The following is a 23,347-nucleotide window of genomic DNA, read 5'->3' as shown; positions in this document are numbered from 1 at the left end:
TGTTCACTCGAAACGCAACGAGAATTGAATTTACATTCCACTAAAATGAAAGTAATTAGCTTTAGATCTAATATACAAATCCACCCAGCCGATACCTGAACTTTGCACCTCAGTTGTCTGGCAAGAGCACAAATGCCCCGCCACAAATTTAACTTTACATCCTTTACAATGACTACCCAATCTAAAGGAAAGGCAAACCCCAAGATACAAAAATAGGGGTGAGCCTATTTACTTCCAATAGCAATAAGCCCGAGGCCAATATGGCTAAAATTCTACCAACTAATATACCTTTGTATGGTTGGTGCCCAGGTTACAAGATCGAAGCAGCAGCTGAAAGTCCAAGCCCTCAGAGCCAATATACTTAATGGCCCTTTCCTTGTCTTTGGACCTCTGATATCACAAATCCAACTCTCCTTCGTGCTTGTGTATCTTTCCTTTGCATCTGTGCTACTAAACTGTACAAGTTAGCCTAACCTGCTATGTACAAACTACAACCGCCTGCTTCCTCTGACACCATTACTTGGTCGTCCGCTATAATACCTCCGCTTTCCACCCGTCCAATCTTCTTCGTCATCTTCATAATCTTCATCATCTCTTCCTAACATTCGGCCTGCCTTACCTCCTCTTCTAGTGGGTGCGCGTTTCCTCTTAATGTTTGCCGTATAGGTTGAGTAGTCAACTGTATCTTCCCTCAGTGCGTTCTTAAATTCCTGTTGCAATAAAGGCAGAAATGAGCATGTTACACACAGTCAACGGGAAAAAAAATTTCATGCAATAAAAATATCTGGGGAAAAAAATATGCATGCATATTCAGGCCTCAATGGCAATGTCAAGGCTAATTGTGTACTTTTGCTGTGGATACCCTTTGAAGTGCAAGCAAATGCAGAAAGAACAAGTTACAGAGTGAAATCTCACAAAGGCATGAACACTGGTTCGTCAAAAATGAGATGATACAAGCATTTTTGTTAATATTCTGGGGTTTTTCATGATTTCATCTATTCGCTCCCTGTAAACGTGATGACTACATATCTGTGTATTATAGCACCTTTAGCTCACTACCTTTAACCACCCCTAGTTTTTCTCCGTCATGGCACATCTTTATATCAACAGGAGATGAAGAACAGTTGATTAAAGGCAGAATTAACAAGAAAACTTTCAAATTGGAGGAAGCCTAGCCAAATAGAAACAGGAGAAAAGAAAGGCATGGATGAAGGAATCTAAATGCAATGAGAACATTGATCGAAAGGCGACAAGCAGTCACAACTCAAGTCTGTTGGCGATGGTAGATGGGGATGGGAGGGGACTGTTTCTGTACATGTACCTGATATCTTTGAGTTAACTCTTCAGAAGTAGAAGGCAAATTGGTATTTATATCACCAATGCTAAAAGGAATATTCTGCCTTGAGAGGGACTCCCCAGATTTGGGTGGTTCAGTAGGAGAAAATGCCTATCAAAAGAATTTGAATTCTCAGGTTAGATTGGGGCATCAAAGAGAATGTAAATAATTAGATAAACATAGACTACCAGTATAGCAAAACTAGAAGTACGAGTCTTACTTGGCATCGAACATCATCTAAACTGTACACAATTTTCAAGTGCCTCTTCAGCTTCAAAAGGAGCTGAAGAGCAGTAGCTGCAAGACAGACAGCCTACACAAACACCAAAACCTTGATATCACTGGATGCATTACAAACACCAAAGTCTTAATATCATATGCACTACTACAACTACTGAAGAAGCAACAATGGGACTAACCAACTATTGATAATGCTACTAGTAGCGAGCACTGAACAGCATGACAATATACGATATATAAGGCATGTCTTAAGAAGGATCACATACAATGCCATACATTGAATTCATGTTGAAATAGAATAGATATAAAGAGACTGTAAGTCAACAGTTGGACCATTTGGACTTTGGTAGACTTTAATAGCCTAAAGGAAGACTCTATTTCATAAAGAGCTAGCAAAAAGGTCATGTAAACATCTGATTGACGGGAAAGGGGTTCTGAAATTCTACCCGTATTCTCTGCTGAGCATCTTCGGTGAGCAAATGAGGTCCAGGGGTTCTTGTGTGCACATTTTCGTCCTTCACCATACAATGCAAATTCCCATCTTCAGGCAACTGAACTTGACCGTTTAACTCAAAAGATATAGAAGAAGCAGAGAGAGGATCAGCTGCTAATTCTTGCCAAATACTCCCATTTTCTGTCAAAACCTTTTGAAAACTTCGTTGGGAGAAATGAGAACTAAAAGCTTTTAGACTTGCTTCCAGTGTCCCAGATCTAACTTGTATCACTCTGTTTATGGTGTAAATCAAATACAGAGGCTCATCAGGTGCTGTGAAAGGTAGCAAAGCGAGAATATCTGTGCAGTACCTAGAAAAGATCAAAAGCAATGTGAGAAATCATAATGGAAAAATAGAGCCCACAAAGTAGCTGATGAAGAACAGCCTACATTAAGAAAGGGACAACTGATTCACTCCAGCACGGATTATCAAATTTCCGAATAACTGATGACATGAACTTATTTCTAGAAACACGGTTTCCGCGTATGAGCTTGTATATACGAGAAACCCCTATCCGAGTATTGACAAACAACGCATCATATTTTCCCTTCAAATTTTCAGCAACCTTCTGTTGGATTTCAGAATTCTCACTCATTGATCGTATGAAGTTAAATGACAACTGTAGTCCATCACCCAAACGACTCTCAAAGAAGGCTGGATACCTGAAATGATCCAACAAATTGTAAGCAGAAGAAAAGAAACAAATAAAAAAATTATAAAGAGGGTTTCAGAATAGTACTTCTCGTTCATATTCATTAGTAGATGATGAGCCAATTTTGAGTTCACGTCCAACTGATCTGTTTCCAGGGCAATGAGGTATGGGACACAAGTAATTGGGTGTACAAGACCTTGGCGCAGTGCTACCTCCACAATCTATACAGAACATACTAAGTCAAGCTATAAAGTATCCACTGCAAGCACATGGAACATCAAACTTGCAGCTAATATTAACCTTTATCAGAGTACAAAAGCTTCTTTTTGAGAAGGAAAATTATACAGAAATGTGTTTGAGACTGACTTTTGAGCCAGGAGTTAAACATGAGACCAGTCACAAAATTTGGGTATTTAAATTCACGTGATATTCACCTTTCAATGCACATATAATTTCTTGAAACATATGGAAGCATCAGTTGTGCCACATTTAAGATTACCATTTCTACTACATGAGCAGTAGGCCTAAATAAATAAATGAAAAAAGCATTGCAGCAGAACGTCTATATAAATACAGATTCAAGAGACAATAGAAGGGGAGGGGGGGAGGAGTAAGGCCCATAAATTTCAGCGATTGTCATGCAAATCCAACAATTAGTTAATGTTGTTGACTTGGTCCATTTTCTACATCAAATTATAACACCATAGATATGAATTATAAAATCATTCAGTCAACTAAACCACTCGAAGACAGAAATTAAGACACAAAAGCAAAGAAAAAAGAAAAGCAAGAACCTTAGGGTTTAGGTACTATAAAAAAGGTCCTTTCAACGATGCACGTCTGAGTAATAACATCTCTGAACATTTGCCCTGGATTGACTTCCAGATGATTATTTCTCTACTTTTAGCAATTAAGAGACTAAAGATATATTCCACAAAATCGCACTCAATGACACATGCTATAACATATATAAAAAGGGACAAAATAGTGAAAACTATGTGCGAACACGTACAAGCACATGCATACAAAATATAGGTAATTTACTGATTTTGCAATTTGCTGCTGAAATGCCTTCTTTGAGGTTAAACTATCTCTAGTCCAAGGTAAAGTGATTCCTTTAATTTGAAGTCATGCTTCAATCAGTAGACATAAGTTACTATTACATGGTAGGTTTCACAACTCAAAGAAAAATTGCCAATAAGCATCAACATCCTCTGAATCTAGATATGCATAAATCGAAGGAAGATAATTAATAGAATTACAAGAACCTGCTATCCCTCCTTATTTCCTCTTGGTTTAAATACTATATACTAAGCCGCTAACCAGTATTGGTAGACTAGCTAATGCTGTTTAAGTAAATCATTCCCAAGGAAGATGATATAGAGGAAGTCTACCTTTGTGCCCAGAGCTCAAATGCATTCTATAATTTATGCCCACGAAATATATTAAGATCTACCGCTTGACCTGTTTTAGTAAAATCTTTTGCCATGTACTGGTTTACCAAGCAATGCAGATAAAAGTAAGCAGGAAATATAAGTGAAGAAAGTCTTGACAAAGAAACTTGTATATAGAATTTTTTTTCATATAATCAGAACTTCTAGTCATAGTATCAGTTCCAAACTTCCAATAATACTCACATTATTATGATAAGTCTTCCTTTTAGTTCTCATTTTGACAAGAACATGAGTTCATAAACGTAATTTGCTTTGTTAAATTATTGCTTTGTAATAAAGTGGGATCACCGGTGTAAGACAACACATATTTATAATATTCCTTCAGTTACTACTTATAACATGGGTATCTAGGAAACAATTATAAACAATTAGTCCATTATTATCCGGTCGACCTCCTTGAAAGTTATGTGATAAAGCAGGAACAAGTTATATTGTATTTCACCCATTACTGTGGTTGTTACCTTCAGTGCCGACTGGCGGATTTGTTCATTCGTGTCTAAGCATCTTTCCAAGATATGGTTCCAATAAAGTTGCACTATTCCGCCACAAATATTAGTATCACCAGCACCTGCAGCCACAGGTACAGCAGAACCACCATCTTGCGAGCAGTCAGCCACATTATCTTCTACTGTATCTGACCCCAACTGACTTTCCGCATCAAGGAGATAATCATACATATTTTGCAAGGCTTGCAGCTGATGGGCACATCCTTTACATAAGCATATTGAAGCATAACACATACCAAAAAAAGCGGGGAACTGGAAGAGATAGACGATAAGCACTTACCTTAAGACGAGCATCACAGCTGGAAGACAATGTTGCTGCTAAAATTTTCCCAACATCTTTTTCTAACATATACTCGGGTCTAGCAATCAAAACAAAGCCAAGTGCCTGCAAAGTGTTACCACCACCTGTATCAGCATATTCATCATAAAGTTGCCTAACAAAAGATGAGAAGAGATCCCTTACCTGCAGAGCTCTGACCTTTATGCCAAAATCATCAGCGAGAAGATACTTCTTAAACAAACTGAGACTGCTAACAATATCGACACCATCATTCAACCCACTCAAAAGGGTGCTTCCATACCGGATTAGAAGACCGAGACAGAACAAAGATCGGCCCACTTGCTAGAAATCCAGAAGAGGAAAGTTGATGTCAAGTACAACCAATTGACTTGCAAACACAAGCAAACTAAAAAGCACATAAAAAGCAGAAAACAAAACTGGCCAGCAGAGAATTGAAAAGGAAAAGCCCATGAAAACATAGCTAATCAGAAGCTGCATAATATATAACATCTGAAAACCATATAGCCTATTAATCAGCCATTTAAGCCAAATATTCCAATCAAATGACCCAATAATTATTTCGCACAAGCTTAAGTTTAGATAAGTATTCGATCACAAATAACAAATAAATTTACAGTGGATAAAGACCAGTAGTCCTTTTAATGTAACATAAAAGAGCATCAATCATACTGTACATTAAAAGACAATCCTATAAATCCCCACAGGCATATCATCAAAGATAGGTAGAATAGAAAAACAACTCTATACGAATACAAGACCAACCAGATACGCCTCTTTCAAAAGCTTTAATTATTGCCTTCCAATAACAACACCTAAGCAGTTCTTGCTCTCTATGCTCTCAAACCCAACAAAATTAACCTAGAGACAAGCTGAAGATAACTTCAACAAATCCAGTAAATCTCTCCTACATTGAATAGTCACTAGCTCTAAAACGCAAAAACTCCCTCCATTATGATCCATCACTTGAAGATGATCAGTCCTCTGTTCAGGATTGCTCAACCCCCCACCCCGCCACAGCATATTCCTTTTCGAGACCAAGAGTACAAAATACAAACCCATCCAAATGAGTCCAGCAAACATAGGTAAACTTGCAATTCCCACTGATGCCTCAGTAAGAGCTACAACCGTTGACACACATTCATTGTCTGCAGGCTGTTACTACCTGCCAACATTTTGGAGCTCCTATAATCAGCGGGGAAAAACTCATTGACACAATGTAGGATTTTGAAGCCAGAGTTGCCTACTTTAGTCAAACATCCCCCAGCACACTGTACTAGCACACATGCATTTGAGATATAGGGCTACTGGTCTCTCAGATCCCTGTCGTAAACAATTTCAATCTCTCTGATGCATTCTGGCAATGGCCTGAGTCCATGAAAGGTGCCAAAATTGATAAATTATGCATATTAAAGAGGCAAAGAAGAACCCCAGATGTAGTTGCAAGCTTCTGTTTTGATAAGAAAAAAAATTCATAAATCAAAAGCAAACACAGCAGCAGAAGCAGAAGTCGTCCTTAGAATTGCAAACTTAGATAACAAACTAACCCAGTTTCCTTCAATTCAAACCTATATTGGCCAAATCAAACATTGGAATAGAGGTTTATGTTTAGGCATGCATGACAAATTCATCGGTCAGAGTTACAAACACAACAAAGCCACATTTTTGTCTCTCATGACACTAATGCAATGTCAACAAATGGCAGGTGAATAGACATCATTCAGCCAGATATGCCACACATGAAACCTAAAAATAAATGAGGAGCAGAGACATTCTGCCCAGCTATCCATTAGCAAGCCAAGATGAAATGTTTGTTACATAAAAAGTAGTGTCTGAGCCAAAAATTGTGCTATCTTCTTTTACATCAGAATATCATGTATGTGGAAATTAACTGTACAGTCTCCTCAGAGGCTATAGCAAAACATGTATTAGTTCAGCTTGTTACTAATCAAACATTTCAATCACATCCCCTCAAGCATAAACAAAGTGTCCATAAGTATCAATTTATCATAGCTGAAGCAGCAAACTTAATCAGTTATACTACCTAAGTCACATCCAAAACTGGTTTTAGAATCTAGCAATTTGATGCATATTCAGGCCATTATTGTAGTTTTTTTTCCCTTCATTCTAAAATATGGCTCAAACAAAAATAAGTTATATTTTATGTTTGTGTTATTTCTAACATGGTACAAAATATTACAGTAGCCAAGTGCTGTTTTAACTTTTGACCTAACTATTTCCACTAAGAGGGGGGGTTTGGTTTGAGGTATTTAAGAAAGGGTAAGGGAATCAAGTAAGCTGATTCCCTTACTTGATGTTTTTTGTGTTATTCTATCATTCCCTTTACCCCATCCTTACCCCAACAGTCCTCTACATCTATTCCCCACCTCCCCTAAGGTTTCACTTACCCTTTCCTTGAACAACCATTGACCACCTCCTTTACAACCCACCACTACTTGACCCCAACACCACCCAACATCACCCCTCCACTCTAACCATCGAACTGCCACACCTCCACCACTCTCAGCGCCAACCACCTGCCGGAAAACCTCCTCCAACCCCAAAAAACCACTCCCATCCATCCCAAAACCTTCCACCACCCTCGAAAAACCACCCCCACCGACCCAACCATAACCCACCACCAACCTCGAAAAACAACCACCCTCGAAAAACCCATAACCCACCACCCCCGAGAAACTTCCTCACCCCAGCACGAAACCAACCATCCGACCAAAGGGGTAGGGAGCGGCTGCCAGAATGAGGGGGTTGCAGCCAGAAGGGGAAAGGGGTGCGATGGCCAGAATGAGGGGGCTGCGGCCAGAAGGGGGAAGGGTTGTGACGGCCGGAAGCAGGGAGGGGGATGTCCACTGGTCGGAAGGGGGGCTGCGGTTGTAGAGGGTGAGGTGTGATTGGAAGAGAAATGGTGCTGGTGGTGGTTGTAGAGTTCAAAAGTTGTGGTGGTGAAATGTTAGGGTTTTCTTAGATATATTAAAACAAAGAACATAGTAAATCTAAGGGTTTATGTTTCCATTCTCCTTATTTCCCTTTCTTAAACCCTTTCCCTTTCCCCTTTGTATACCAAACACCCCCTAAGCGGATGCTGGTGAAGAAGATCGACGATAGGACTTGTTCCTTGTCTAATCAACTAGTTATAACCAAGAAATTATTCAACGTCTTACATGGCCAATTTACTTTGATGTTTCTTTTATTTGGACTTCTGGTACTCCGCGCGTATACACTTGTACATAAGTAACATAACCACTAAACTATTATTTATTTCCGATGAGACAACATAAAACATATTTGATACCCAGCACATTTACATATAATTTTCTGGTCAGGATGACACCTGACACTTGAGACAGCACTAGAGATGACAAGAAAAACCTTAATTAGCTATGACAGGCGCAAACCTGCTTGTTATCAACACCCAGGGCATCCAATCGTTTAACAAACACCTGAATGAGAAACTGAATTAATCTTGCTCCTTTTCCACCAATTTTATTCAAAGAGCAGAGGCACCTACAACAGATAAGGGGGTGACTTCATTAGATACTTCAGCAAGCTAGAAACTCACGTTTGTGCAACATAACAAATGAACAAGAAACAACAAAAGACCCTCGCACCAGAAAGGAATGAATAAGGGTGCACAAATGACAAAACATGTGAGCTAAAAGAACCAACAATCCCATGTTTGCCACGAAACGAGTTTGAGAGATCTAACAGCCCATATCCCCAATCATTGGACACCAAAAACTCGATGAAAAGTGGGAAACATGAGCCTACCAATCCGAATATATTATTGCAGATACTGTACTTAAACAGCATGAATAGGTTTTTTTCTTTGAGAGGTAAACAGCATGAATAGCTGAAACAAGTTAAACAATAACCCAGGGTACTCAGCATGGGGAAGGCAGCGCATCAGAAAGATTGCTTCAGCAAAGATGATAACAAACCAACCCTATTGATTAAAAAAAATCTCTCTCTAATTCATTCTTTTGTACAGGGACTGTCTGCCAGGAACCAAGGCATGCCTTACCGTGTCCCTTGATTCTCAAAATACCTAATAAATCATGTCAAAACACCAAAATCTACTTGATACACCATTCTATATCATCTAACCACTTAACTGGAAATTTCTATTTCAAATTATTTCTCACTTAAAACACCAATGTACTACTAGTATTACTTGTCAATTTGAAACATCAATAAAATATAATTTGTAGATTTTGAATACCAATGAAATGATTTAGAACTCCTTAATATATACTTCTTGCGTTTTCTTTTTTACTTGCAAGATTGAAGTATGAAACAAGAGAGAAGAGGAATAGAAAGAGATAGAAAAGAAAAAGGACTCCCATGTGCAAAGAGAGAGAAAGAGAGAATTTATTGCCAAAAATGTCTATGTTGTCAAAAAAAAAAACAGCGAGAAGTAAGTGCATAAACTTAAAGACATTTAGAAGGGAATAAAGAATTTTTTTTTAATGTCTTAACTTTGCCTATATTCCACAAACAATACGTTATCAATTACAGCAATAAAAGTTACAATGGAGAAAATTATTAGTCAGAACAACTGAAAAAAAAAAAACAAGCAGTAAGTATGTTTACTTGATGCAAGCATGTACAACCGTCAAAAAGGAATGACGAACAATCATCTGCTTCAGATCCTGCTCGAGCTCTTCAACAACACTTTGAGGCAGTTTCCGCAGCAAAGGAAGAACAGCATCAATTATAAAGATGACGCTCTCCAAAAGTTGTGCCATAACTCGATTATCAACCTTAACACAAGAACAAGTAAATTATCCAATAAGGCATAATATTAACTGCATCATCTCTCTCCACCCCAAAAGGCTGTGACACACAACAAAAATAATCGTGAATATATAATTCTAGTTTATGTTATATACTAATCCTATCACTCCTAAGTCTTAAACAATACAGGAAGGAGTAAATAAATTAGAAAGCAGAAAGTCAATAAGATAAGCTGGAGAAAGTTGCCGAAGAATATGGGATACATATACTTGAAAACAAGTATAGTTACACATCACTTAGACAAAGTAGGCCAATTTGAAGATCCATTACAGGACAGAAGTTGCTAAGGTCCATTAGTAGTCCTCCATCATTTTTTTGTGGCATATTCGATACTTCCGACAGGTTGATGAAAGGTGTAGGTTTCCCTATTCCACTGAAGCTGCTGACATCCTGTAAACAGGACCACAACACCACCAGTCCACCACAGCATTATCAAAGCCTTAATCCCAAGTGAAAGAAGTTGACAGCATGAGTCAAGCTCCTATCTCTAGTGGTCATTTACATATTTCTACCTCCATTCACTTCTATCGAGTGTAAAATGCTCCTGTAGACCTAAATCCTTCAGATCAATCTTAACACCCTCTATTTAAGTGATGTTTCCTCCCTTGACTTTTTCTATAATCTTCGTAAGCACGGCTATCCACTAACCTTATGGTGCATCATTTAGTTGCGACTTATTTGTGGACAGTGGGGGTATATTAATTTTTGACTTTATAGTGAACAAAGTCATCTTTATCTTGAAATAGTGGGTTGGGATCTAGCCAAAGACTCCAAAGAATGGGACATAGAAGTAAAGAAAGTAGTTTGTACTTTACTATCATTTTATCTTTCTTGATAGCTTATAGGAGTTTCATTTTCCCTCTTCCACATATCAATTTCAATTTGTCATTTCTTTTTAAGAAGAGAGAAGCTTTCAGATTCATATATTGTTCCTCAAATTTTGTTCAATAAAATATTCATTTACATTATGTTGTCACCTCCGTGTCTTAGTCAGCTTACTAACAGCAAGCACAAATCTTTTCATTATTCCATGTAATCTTCAATTTGGATATGGTTGTCTGGCTCAGTTGTGAATCAAAGAAGATACATGAAATAATGAAAAGATTTGTGCGTGCTGTTAGTAAGAACTGACTAAGACACGAAGGTGACAACATAATGTAAATGAATATATTATTGAACAAAATTTGAAGAACTGTATATGAATATGAAAAGCTTCTCTATTCTTAAAGAGAAATGACAAATTGACATTGATATGTGGAAGGGGGAAAATTAAACTCCTATAAGCTATCAAGAAAGATAAAATGATAGTAAAGTACAAACTACTTTCTTTACTTCCATGTTCCATTCCTTGGAGTCTTTGGCTAGATCCCAACCCTCTATCTTAAGATAAAGGTAACTTTGTTCACTATAAATTCAAAAACTAATATACCCCAAGCAAATGCTTTCAAACCCTTCATAACCGATTTCCCAAAATCATAGTTTATACATTTACTACTTCTCCACAAATCTAGTACAACTACCACAATACAGGCATGGTGCTCATTGTCCAATAAGGATCCCTACAGCTTCAGATGCCATAAACAGGGGAAAGGACACTATTTAATTAATCATTAGAAACACATCATCCAGCAGAGAAGTTAGGTTCAGCACCTAGGTCGATGCTTTCTTTTGCAATTGACATTGGGATCTAGACCATCACATCAAGATAAATAGATATAACAGGTTTTCTTGAAGTTCTCACCACAGAAACATTAAAGCAAAAACAATCAAAGTGATGTAAAAGAGCACAGCAAACACCCAGTAGAACTAATTCATTACCTGATTCTTAAGATATGGTTGCAGTGTGACAACAAATTGAGAAGGATTGGAAGCAGGTGCACAGAGTGACGGATCCACAACACAAAAAGCATGCAAAACCGTCACATAAGGAAGTATCCGCAACTCACCTTCCTCGGGGTTCATTTCCTCTACCTGTTAAAGAACAGACACATTATACATATAAATTACAAGTCTTCAGCTCCTAAAATAAGCAGCAAGCACACCTGCAATATTCTTTCCAGTGAAAATTTGCACATCATTTCACAACGCTTGCGCACTGTTGCCAGTGACACAGGATTAACCCCAGTTCCCTTTGTCTGAGGCAAGAAATCAAGAGCCAAATTGCGTTTGATAACAGTGACAAGAGGTTGATGATTAGGCATCTTCCTTAACATGTCAACTATCTGTTCAGTCTTTCTAGCCACCTCCAATGGTACAGAACTATCACCTCCAAAATACTGTCTCCCAGCAGGTTCTTCAAACCAGAACTCATAAAATGTTTTGCAAACAAGATCCTGTTTTCAAGGTAAAACAGTTGCTAATAAGAATAACCTCCAGAAAAAAAACATCTGCACAGAAACACAGAATATGTTTCAAAGCACAACAGAACAGATATTCTGCAAACCCGCAAATCATGCATGCAAGTGAGTCACATTATATTGCTATCGCTAATATAGGTAGGAGTCTAGATAATTATAAATCCACAGAGAACAGTCAAAGGTTCAGGAAATGGTCCTAAGTACAAGGTTTAGAAATTTGTTCTAACTTTCTAAAAAATGGCTTGTTCCTGCAACTCCTGCCTGCCTCCTACCAGCATAGTGGCTGCTCAACATCCCTAAGCTTGACTAAATCTCATCCTGCGCCTGTCCGGGCCACCACCTTTATATGAACTCTTTGATCACCTCAGGTAACTATGTTGAATAATTGATACTCTAATATAGGTGTGGGAATTTGACATATTAATGTGGGCCAAAAACAAGCAAAATTTTCCCACAAGGATCAGTACGATATCTAGATACATACTTGTCTCACTGTCAGATAAATCTGAGCAAGCTTAAATAATTTATATTGGATTCCCTTCAAAAATTCTATCTTTAAATCACTCTTTTTCCTTGTACCTCTTAATGTCTCTTTATCTCCTCTCCATCTGTACCACAATGTCCACTTCTATGTCTCAGTAGAATCTCTTGCTCTATAAAATCCCCTCCCCAAACCCCTTCTTTTTTGTCGTCCTGTTTCTCTGGAAGATATTACAGGCCCTTTACCCACTCAGGCAAAAAAGAAGACGCAAAGCACAGGAGATATAGCATGTGCAGTGCACAGATAAAGCTTCACCCAACATGATACATGAAACGAACCTTCATGGCACGGCACCATAAACCCGTGCAACACAATCAAAAGAAAAAATCCTAAAACAGGCAATAATACTGACATAACAGCAATAGGTACAGGCATAACAGCAAATATACTTTACATAAAGCATGTTTGCCTCATAGAGAAAAGCTAATATAAATCATAGTATAGACATCACTACCTGAATACTTGACTCTTCATCACTGATACGAGAAATGATCTCAATGCACGCATGCGCAGATTCCATAAAATCGGCATTTGATGTATACATGTCTCTGATAATCTTGATTGCCCGTTTCCGAACACTCACCCCAGTGTCTTTAATTCTCTCCGCGACCTTTTCAAAATACTAAGACAATTTATAACACACACACAATAAGAGACTGCAACAATAAAGCAGACAAATGAAAAAACGACGTAAGACAACTCATACATACTTGCAAACCAACATCAGGATGAGATGCAATATGCCTTCCAACAAGTTCCAGAGCAGCTTCTCGGACAGATATTGCAGAATCGCAAAACCTTCCTTCAACGGCTGATTGAACACGTTTGTCACGCAGAACATCAGGATCAGCTTCTACTATTATACTAACCTGCTCCAGTATACAGAAAAGTGGTCAATGATCTCCAAAATCCAGCCAAAAAGTATCCAGATCAAAGACCCAACCAAAAAGGAGAGGGAGAGTATCAAATCCACTTACTGCACGCAATGCCTTAGCCCTGATTACAGGTGAATTATCTCGTAGACTCACCTGAAATGGGTAGCCACGTTATAGAGAAATGTAGCACCCAACAAAGAGAAACTAGGATATCTGTTAATACTAACCAGAAGCATGCCAAGAATTGTGTCAAATCCTCTTGAAAAGGAATTATACTGTCCTAGACACAAAGTGATCTTTTTAATGGAATCTCTGGTTAATAAAGACGATAGTGCCCCTGAATCACGAATAACTGCTTTAGATTTCAATCTGGCAAGGCGATAACTGAACTGCTGCTGAGATTTTGGTTCATCTTTGTACCAGAGGCAGAGATAGAACCTGCAAATAAATAGCATCCATAAGGTACAACAGCAAATTTTGAACTATACCATCGCCATTAACTTTAAGCTTCAACTTCAAATGATTTAAGAGCGGCTGTTGATACCTTCCGGTGGATCTATCCTAGAAACTAAAAAGCACTGGTCCCTGTACTCAAAACTATACAATCATTGAAAAAAAGAAATACCAGGCCTGCTGGTTTCACTATAGCTGACTCAAGAGTATTCATGTGATTTGAAGATGATTGCTGAAGTTTTTCAGCTGTTCTATACTTCTATAAGAGAATGTGGCTGTAAGGAGTATGTATCCTACTTCCATTAGAATAGCCTTAAAAAGTAGGGCAAGCAGTCCTTTAATACATAAGATACAGCAAGAGGCACAGCATTTTTGCTTCCCAGAAAAAAATCTCTGGAAAAAAATCATTGAAAGACCAGTACACCTCACTCTTGTTAAAAAAAAATACAAAGACCATCTGATGGTTTGAATGGTGGAAATGGAAAAGGAAATGATGGAATGGCCAGGTGGGAATGACTCATGAATTTGATTTATAAGGGAAAATCTATAACCGCCCTAGTTTTAGGTTTGTTCTATTAAATGATCGAACACCTTATCACCATAGGCTCCCTTGTCGTCAACCACCTCAATAAAAGAAAAACAGTCCATCCGAAGCATATTAGCCTTATGCTATCTAATCTCCAACTTGCCAATCCAATAACATAGAGTATAACATGTAGCTCTTCATCTGATACTGGCAGCGAAAGTAAAGTGGCAGGTTCAGCATTTAGCCCATTAAACAATGTCACGAGAAAAGTAAGCTTTCAGAATGCACAGCCTTCACTGCCACAACGTTTGCAACCATAGCGCAATTCTCTTCTTCACCCTACTCAAACCATCTCGGAGTCTGGCACCCCAACAGCTGGTTTTTGAGTTCTTGAACACTTGTGCAATGTGCATTACTATCACACCTTAATTAACATGATACCAAGCATGGCTAGCCAACAAATAGTAATACAGGAGCTATAACCCCTTGTGCCCGCAAAGATCATCAATTTAAACAGCATGGCTAGATTCCACATCGAGGTCCGAATCTCCACCCTCATAGTAGCAATACCACCATTGGAGGACTACATCTTACCACCCAATGCATTCACTCACCCAAGGACCTTAAGCGGCCTTGCACAGGTCACTAAAAGTTTGTGAACCAAACTTATTTTGAGAGGGAAGTTCTGGTTCCTCATCCAAACCTAGGGACAAATGGTCTTAAGCTTAGGCTGTTGATTCCATTAATGCAACTTCTTTTCTTGTCAAAAGGTACAGTGAGTCAGTGACATATCCGCACTGCTAATTCAGATTCAACACCTTAATAACAAAGAACTGTCTTCCATTGAGGACAGGACAAAGCAAGGCAGGGGTAGACATCTAAGAAGCAAGAGAACATAAATCCAAACCTAGAACAAGGATATCAAGTTGGTTTCTCTAATGATCCTTTCCCAAATATATTTGACTCCAATGCAGCAATAAAGAACTTAAAAAAAGAAAACTACATTTCAAGTATAAAACGATCAAAAGAAGCAGATACATACCAGCGAGCAAAAAGATGAAGATCATCAGAAGCACCCGTGTCCTCCAGGTAATTAAGAAGCATCTGCTGAACAATTTCCGTTTCTGAAGCAGACTCATCGGATAAATTTTCTGATCGACTATGATTGGTTTTGCTATCATCTTTAGGCTGTGATTTGCAGTATGATTGTAACACTAAAAGTTGTTTTCTACAGAGACAGAAAGGGCACTGCCAACCACGTGTGGCCATGTCAGTTTCTCTGATCCCCATACAATCAGGATGAAAAGGTCTCTGACAGCCTTGACATATCACCAGAGCTTTTTCAACTACTCCATCCAAGCAAACAGAACATGTATCTGTCTGTTCATTCTCATTTACATTTTCCCTACCTAGTAGCTCCTGCACTATCCAAAAGTTCTCCCTACGGCAAAGAACTGACTCATGCTTCAATCGTGCAGCAATTGTACCAAGTACATCAATCGCCAGAGAGCGTATAGATATATCTTTTGATTTTGGACCAGCATTCTGAAGCAACAAGACACAGAGAACCTGCAAACAACCATTAGATGTGGAAAATAGCAAATACTAAACAATAACAGATTAACAGTGGAATTCTTACTTCTAAAATGAGGGAAGCAGCAGGGTACTCTGGCAGGTTCAATGTAGTTAACAGATCCACAACAAGATTCTCCATTATCACCTTAACCTCAGAAGCATCCTGGCTTTTACTTGTTAGCCGCTGAAGAACATGTGTCCAGAATGAAACACATGCCTCTGTGGCTGCTTCATTGCATTTAATCAGGTAATTTGTTTCAATTGAAGTTTCAAAGATGGCACTTTTGTTCGATGTTTGCCTCAAAGCTTCTGGAAGATTAGCACTATGGAGTACCAACTGCAGCAGTAAAGCAGTAATCATTTGAATCTGCTTCTGCTCTTCATCAGATAAATGATATGCTCTGGCAGCTCGTTTTGAGAATGGTAACTTCCACAGAAGTTGTATAACTTCATCAACAACATAACTCCGATGCTGTGAATATGAATAAAATATCTGCAACAAGTTGACAAAAGGATACATTATCTTTGAGAGCAAAATATTCTCAAGATTATAGATATTTCAGGTGAACAGAAAACAACAATAAAATTCATATACCCCACTGATCAGGCTCATAGCCTTCATTTGCAAGAGTTGGATATTGTCAACTAAAAAAGTTGACAGGCACGTTTTCACTAGCTGCAAGATGCAGCTGTCTGAGAGGCGTTCTACTAATAAGAGGTCCTTCAGAAGACCAAGGATAGTACAAAGCTTCTGAAACACAATGTTCACAGCAGCTGGAACCCTAGGAGTCAGCAGCCACACAAAACAAGTCATTTTTTTTTCTTGGAGACACAAAGGAAATTGTTAAAAACCAGAACACAGTTCAACAGGAAGCCAAAGATCACAATGATGATTATAACAAAACACCATAAAAAACCAGACATAAAATAAAAGATTCACACTTTACAGAGAAACCTCCTAATTCAAACTTTATAAACAAACCTGTTTGCTGTTGTCCTTTTCACTTTAACACTCTTGGTTGTACGACGTCTTTTGCTTGCAGAACCAAACTCAGCCTCGGCATCTGGGTCTTCTTCTCCTGAAAAGTTAATCTCTTAATATGATTAGCTAAAGTCACAAGCCTAGAAACACATTAATTAATAATACAGAGGTAAGGCATATAACTGAATTAATCCAGCACTTAAGCACTTGATATAATTGTCATATGATTTCATGGTAATTTATAGACAGTATCTTCTAAAGTCACCCACCTTCAGCGACTTTGTTATCACCAGGTCTATGCAAAGCTCGATATGAAGGATCACAAGCTGACATTATATCCATGACCTGACGTCTGGTGAACTCAAATATCCTCTCAATAATCTAATAGTAGGAAGATCATCAGTAAAAGTTGAATCACAAGAGCTAATAACACAGCACTTGACAAACACCACGCCAGTGTAAAAAGAAAGTAAGAGATAAATTAGCCACTATTCTAAAATAAGATTGGAAGAATAGATACCTCTTCCTTATAAAGTTGCTTCGGCATGTCCTTAAAAGCCATTACAGCCAAAGCAGCATGAATAGACTCCAAGGCACAAAAAATCACTGAAACATCTGAGTCTGACTGAAAGAAGTTTCATAAAGGTAATAAGATGTCAGAGCCCGATTCACTGGACACATCTCAAAAGCTATGTTACTTGGACTCTTCGTTTTACTTCAAGTACCCGTGTTGGATCCTCGACACTCGACACTTAGACACTTCATTTTGGGCCTAAATCATTGAATAATTTCAAAAAATAGCTGAGTCGGACACTTGGACACGTACCCATGTTAGACATGGCACCCGAGTTCGAGTAACATAGCTCAAAAGAATTCTTCTAGCAGGAGAAAATGTACCCTCACTCCCCTCCACCTCTAATTGATGAGTAGAATCAAATAGAGATTGACTTACATTTTCACTTTCATCAATTGACAGGCCTTCAGCACGATGAATCTGATGGTCTAGAACCTTTAATAATCTCACAAGAAAATCAACAGGAACCTGATGTAGTAAGTTCTCTTCTTGGATAGATAATACTTCCTTCACAACCATACGGATGTCGGAGGTAGGCAATTGTAACCACTCTGATTCATCTCGCTCTTCACCAGGAATTTCAGCCCTACTACAAAAGTCTTCCAAAAAATCGCAGAACCGCCCAACCATAGCATCTGACAAGAATGCTCAACATTATTCTCTGTTGAATAATTATCAGAGGAGAACCAAGATGCCACTTTCATCATTTTGAAATTAACTAGACTCACCTCGCTCTTCACTAAGATCTGACACAGCAGACGATGACAGTCCCTGGCTTCCTTTCTTCTTGGCTCTGGATCTTTTAGATGATGAAGGTGCACCCTGAAATTATTTTTTGCAACTAAGAACATAAAGGGTCCTGGGCATAAAACGTAAAAGACAAAAAGGTGGATCACATACATCAATAACATGAGCATGTTGATTATTGCGGTTTTCTCCAGGACCTCCTTGAATAAGACAAGAGGCACGTTCATTTTTCTGATTAATGCCCCGATCAGACTCCACACTAGAGATGCGCTCTTCAACACGACCTGAGAAACTTGAGCAAGATGGTAAACAATGAGAGAGAAAAATTAACCAGCTTCCTCCAAGATTCAAAGGAGACTAGTTGCAAGAAGCCAAGCAGTTAAAGGAGGATGATGTACATTGACTACATGAAACTTCAAGAGCTGAAGTTACTCAGACAGAACGAAAGTAACCCAGCTCGGCGCAACGTGGATAAACGGCTAATTTATTCAGTCTTGGTATCATGAAAGCTGACCACTAGATATTTCAAATTAAGAAAATACATTTTTGAAAAAACCTATAGATTAAGCTCTTTTAGTTTCCTTTTAAATTCTGAAAGACCCTCTTTGTTTTCCACCACCATATTACAGTCAACAGTTAACACTACAAGATAAGCTTGACCCCTTCTCCATCCTCTTCAAACAAAATTATATGCTTCTAAATTCACTGTTGGATTCTTAAGAATATGGGGATTATCCTTACGGAAACTCTCAGAACATCGAAGTCTGATGTGTTAGTTAATTTGCCTATTGGCAATGGAAGGCTTGCAATCCTACGCATAATAAATCCTCCCAACATGACATGATCAACGCAGTTAGCCCTGAGAGTCAATTTTAATACCCAAGGATATCTCAGACAAAATCTAAAACAACAACGACGATATCAAGCCTTTATCCCAAAGGTTGGGCTGGTTGCATTCACCGAGAGTACATCTCCAGTCATTGTCAACAAAAATCCAAAACAGCACATGTTGGTAGTAAACTTGTTGCAGTTTCAGGATGTAATATTCCTCTATGAAGTCCTCCAATCATTTGTATTACTCCAAGCAAAGCATTTCAGAGATCAAGCAGCAATAATCTTTCCCATTTATAATAATCTTATTTTCAATGCATAAAAGTACAAACTATTTTCTCTTTATTTGTAGTTTGTCCAAGTTTACACTTCTACTTCAACTAAGCATTATAGAGGCTTAAGAGGAGCCTCTGCCGATAAAACCTCAACTTCTTCAATGTTTTGGTACCCCCCAACTGTAACAGTCTTGGGCAGGGAAAAAAAACTCGGTCGCGGTCGCGTTCGCGGGAACGGTTACGTTGTCGCGGGAACGGCTTGTAACGGGCAAATACAACGTTTCGCGGCCGACACGGCGTGAATTTTTTAAAAAAATGCACATAACTATGTTTCAACTTTATTTGCATTTTTTTAGTTTATGAAGCATTATTACAACATAATATAATCAAATCTAATAGAATATCATGTTTCATTAACTATATAATTAAATCATAGAAAGAATTTGGCCAATGTTTGAAAAAAACGGATGTAACGGTGATAAAAGCGTTCTAACGCGGCGAGTTCGCGTTATGGAACGGACAACGCGGCAAGAAGTATGTGAATTTTATTATGGCGTTCCGTAACGGGATTTCGCGGAACGGCAAATCCAAAATCCGTTACAGAACGGCCGTTCTGTAACGGAACGGGAGAGTTTTAATTCCCTGGTCTTGAGTGTTTCTATCCAGCGGATATATTTTCCCTCAATTTGCCACCAGCAAGATAAAAGTGGGAATCCACAGGCTCAATGGCCGTATAAATTGCAAAATCATTTCCTAATTGATGCTTTAAATGCAATATTGACCACACGACATGGCACTGATTTAACTATTATGACCACCTCAATCCCACTGACAAAAAAGATGATGGAATCAAGAGGTACCAGCACAACAAATAGGATGGAAAAAACAAAAATACATCAGTTCCAAATCTAAGAGTGTCTCTCTATTGAATAATTGCCAATAGCTAGATTTAACAATTAAACTGTTAAGCAAAACATTAACGAGTACATTTTTTGATATTGTTAACGTATCATGAGGAAGTTAAGCTACATTTGTCTTGTGTTAATTATTTATGCTCCTAAAACCGAAATAAGTTCCATCATTGCCATCTAAAACCAGGTTTACCTGGAAGTGCACACTCAAAGGCATCAGGATTGCAGCGAAGAACCTCCTCATAAAGGTCCATAGGCGTCGAGGCCGAATCGAAAACCGAATTCGCATCATTTCTAATATTCCTGACGAATCAAATCGCATAGTAATAAGACTAACAGTAGGAGCAACTAATTTTAAAAAAAAAAATCAAAACTAACCGCACGAAGAATCACCTCAATTCAGTTCAATCCAAAGCTTGAAATCAACAAAAGCAAATAAAAAAATGGAGGAGAGACAAAAAGCAAAGAACATACAAGTAAGAGACATCAGTATGAAGGAGAAGATCAGCGATTTTGGAAGCCTGCGCAAGAACTTCGCGGCGATTTAGCGGCCTCGTTAGATTATCGTCCAAAAGATGAAGCTGTTCATCGGAAGCGCCGCAAAAAGGTGGAAGAGAAGGCAAAGGTAAGCATGGAGCGACTTCGGAGTGTATAGTGTTGGAGAGAGTGATGCCTCTTTGACTCCAATCGATGAAATTGTTGCTCATTTTAGGATGAATTACAGCACAAATGAGCTGAAATTTGATTGCAATTTGATCATGAAATTGAAGGAATTTGAATTCTGGAATTTAGGGCTTGAGAGGAGAGAGAAGATGAAGAAAGGAATTGGGAATTTTGAAAGAATAAGCCCTAGAGAGAGAGAGAGATGGGGCAAATGGCGGGGAAGTGTGTTAAAAAAAATTAGAGGCTGTGTTTGTTTTTTTTTTTTTTGGGTGTGGAAAATATTGGTGTGAATCGTGTGATACTGCAGTTCTACAGAGAAAAATGAAGAAGAAGAAATGCACTTCAAAAAAAAAGGAAGGAGAAGAAATGAGTCCAAACTGAGTTTAATGAACTCTGTGAACTGTGATGCATGTAGTCGTAGCCCGGGGGGTTGGGGGTGGCCGGGTGGGGTGACTTTCACTGTTTCACATACGAAACTTGTGTTATACAATTGAAAATTCTGAGAATCTATTTATCTCTATTATATAAGTTAAGAGAGGAGATGTGGTGTCCTCTTTTGAAGTGACTAAAATACTCTTAATGATCTAATTAATGGAATGAAAAAAATTACAAAAGCAAATCATTTAAAAATTCTCATTCCAACTTGTCATTTAAAACAAGTTTAAAATGGTATATGCATCAAATACTTCAATCAAAAATTAAATGGACAAAATATTTATACCTTATAAAAAAAGATGGCATACATAACGTGCACATGAAAAGTCTGAACATTCACTACCTTTGATATTCTTTAATTTAGTTAAATCAACTCATTATTTTTGTTCTTTCTGTTCAATATTCATTCACAAAAAAGTAATGTTAACAATCACTCACAACCTTTTTATTTTTTTACATTAACGAATTAATATATCTAAATTCATCTAACTGTTGAATTTTTCACATTTAAGTTTAATCATAAATAAAGTATGAATGGAGTATCTAATAGAATAACAAATTTTGAAATTAACGCACGCATCGCGTGCATATGAAGGCTAGTACAAATATATTAAAAGTCGTTCATATTAGAGGAACGGTGTCACATGCCACTCTTCTCAAACTTCTAATACACATGTTTATAATCTTAATATAAAAAAACAATGTGTAGTTACTAGGATCCGAACACATGACTTTTGAAATGAAATGTGAGAGTTTAACCACTAATCTAGTACAATATCAATGCTTAATGTTTCAAAGTAAAATCATAATAAAGTCTTATAATTATATGTAATTATTATAACATATAGATAAGTTTTTTTGATCTTTAACCCTTTTATTAAGTAATAATATTCTCTTACCCAAATTTCATTGAAATTGTTATTATTATCCCTAATTCCATAGAAGTTTTTTTGAACAACTTATCATGTCATAACGTCCATTTTCGAATCTCGCACTTGACTGAACATTACGAAAAGTTAATAGTATCAGATATGAAATTTATGAATAATAATACATTTGATAATTATAACTAACCCGGGACATCGTCCGGACCAGAATACTAGTTTTTTTTTTAAAAGAGGAAAAAACGATGTGAAAACTTCATTAATTAAAAACGATTAAGGGATTGTGTGGTTCAAGATATGAAATGAAAAGGAAATTGATGTAAATTGAAGAGAAAATTGGTAACAAAAATAGTTATTGTTAGGAGATGATTTTTTATCTATGTGGCAAGAAGCGATTGGTGAAATAAGTATTATTTATAAGGAACATATTGCAGCGTATGATTGCACAAATAAAAGAGTTAAAGATAGTTGAATTGGCAAATTGGTTGATGACTTTCTACAACTTAGGGAGGAGAAAGTGGTTTGAAGAGCAACCACTTATGTTGAGATATGCCAAGATTCTCAATAAGATCTAATGCTTATCAAAAGGGAAACGGCTATGATAACAACATACACCATATTTTTAGTATAAATAGGTTTCATTAGCTCACTTTGTAACACATCTCATTTACTACACTCTCTAGCTCAATCATTCTCTTATGCTCAAACCAAAAACTCAAATATAGATAGTGAATTGGTCGGATACAATCATCCCGTGGTTTTTCCCTCTTCCTAAGGGTTTTCACATAAAAGTTGTCTCGTCTTCTCTATTGTTATTCGTCTCTTATTTTTGCATACTTACTTCATTTACATTGCAAATTAATTGTCAACCCCTTTTAGAGTAAATTGACCTTTGTGTAAAATTTGCCTAAAATAATTTGGCGTCC

At 37.7% G+C, this 23,347-nt stretch overlaps 1 protein-coding gene across 2 annotated transcripts; it reads right to left on the bottom strand.

Annotated features, from left to right (window-relative positions):
- On the bottom strand, positions 1-21,495 carry LOC104906167 (sister chromatid cohesion protein SCC2). 2 transcript variants are annotated; one of them, XM_010694883.3, is made up of 28 exons: positions 20,914-21,493; positions 20,633-20,742; positions 18,576-18,706; positions 18,404-18,497; positions 18,054-18,310; positions 17,622-17,726; positions 17,371-17,482; positions 17,102-17,198; positions 16,715-16,901; positions 16,184-16,612; positions 15,587-16,113; positions 13,793-14,003; positions 13,668-13,718; positions 13,401-13,559; positions 13,145-13,312; positions 11,835-12,125; positions 11,611-11,763; positions 9,589-9,758; positions 8,394-8,502; positions 5,146-5,304; positions 4,963-5,067; positions 4,638-4,871; positions 2,810-2,943; positions 2,460-2,732; positions 2,023-2,380; positions 1,557-1,649; positions 1,322-1,447; positions 1-710 (listed from the first exon to the last, which is right to left on the bottom strand). In XM_010694883.3, exons 1-28 carry the CDS (start codon positions 21,144-21,146, stop codon positions 489-491), a joined length of 5,298 nt encoding a protein of 1,765 aa, XP_010693185.1. In that variant the 5' UTR covers positions 21,147-21,493; the 3' UTR covers positions 1-488. The 2 variants fall into 2 exon arrangements, with proteins under 2 accessions (XP_010693185.1, XP_048494464.1); XM_048638507.2 differs by lacking the exons at positions 1,322-1,447; positions 1,557-1,649 and having other exon boundaries at positions 20,914-21,495.
- Positions 21,496-23,347: the final 1,852 nt, after the last annotated feature.

Source organism: Beta vulgaris, chromosome 2, assembly GCF_026745355.1.
Source record: "Beta vulgaris subsp. vulgaris cultivar EL10 chromosome 2, EL10.2, whole genome shotgun sequence".
NCBI lineage: Eukaryota > Viridiplantae > Streptophyta > Magnoliopsida > Caryophyllales > Amaranthaceae > Beta > Beta vulgaris.
This window is presented reverse-complemented; position numbering and strand designations above follow the sequence as displayed.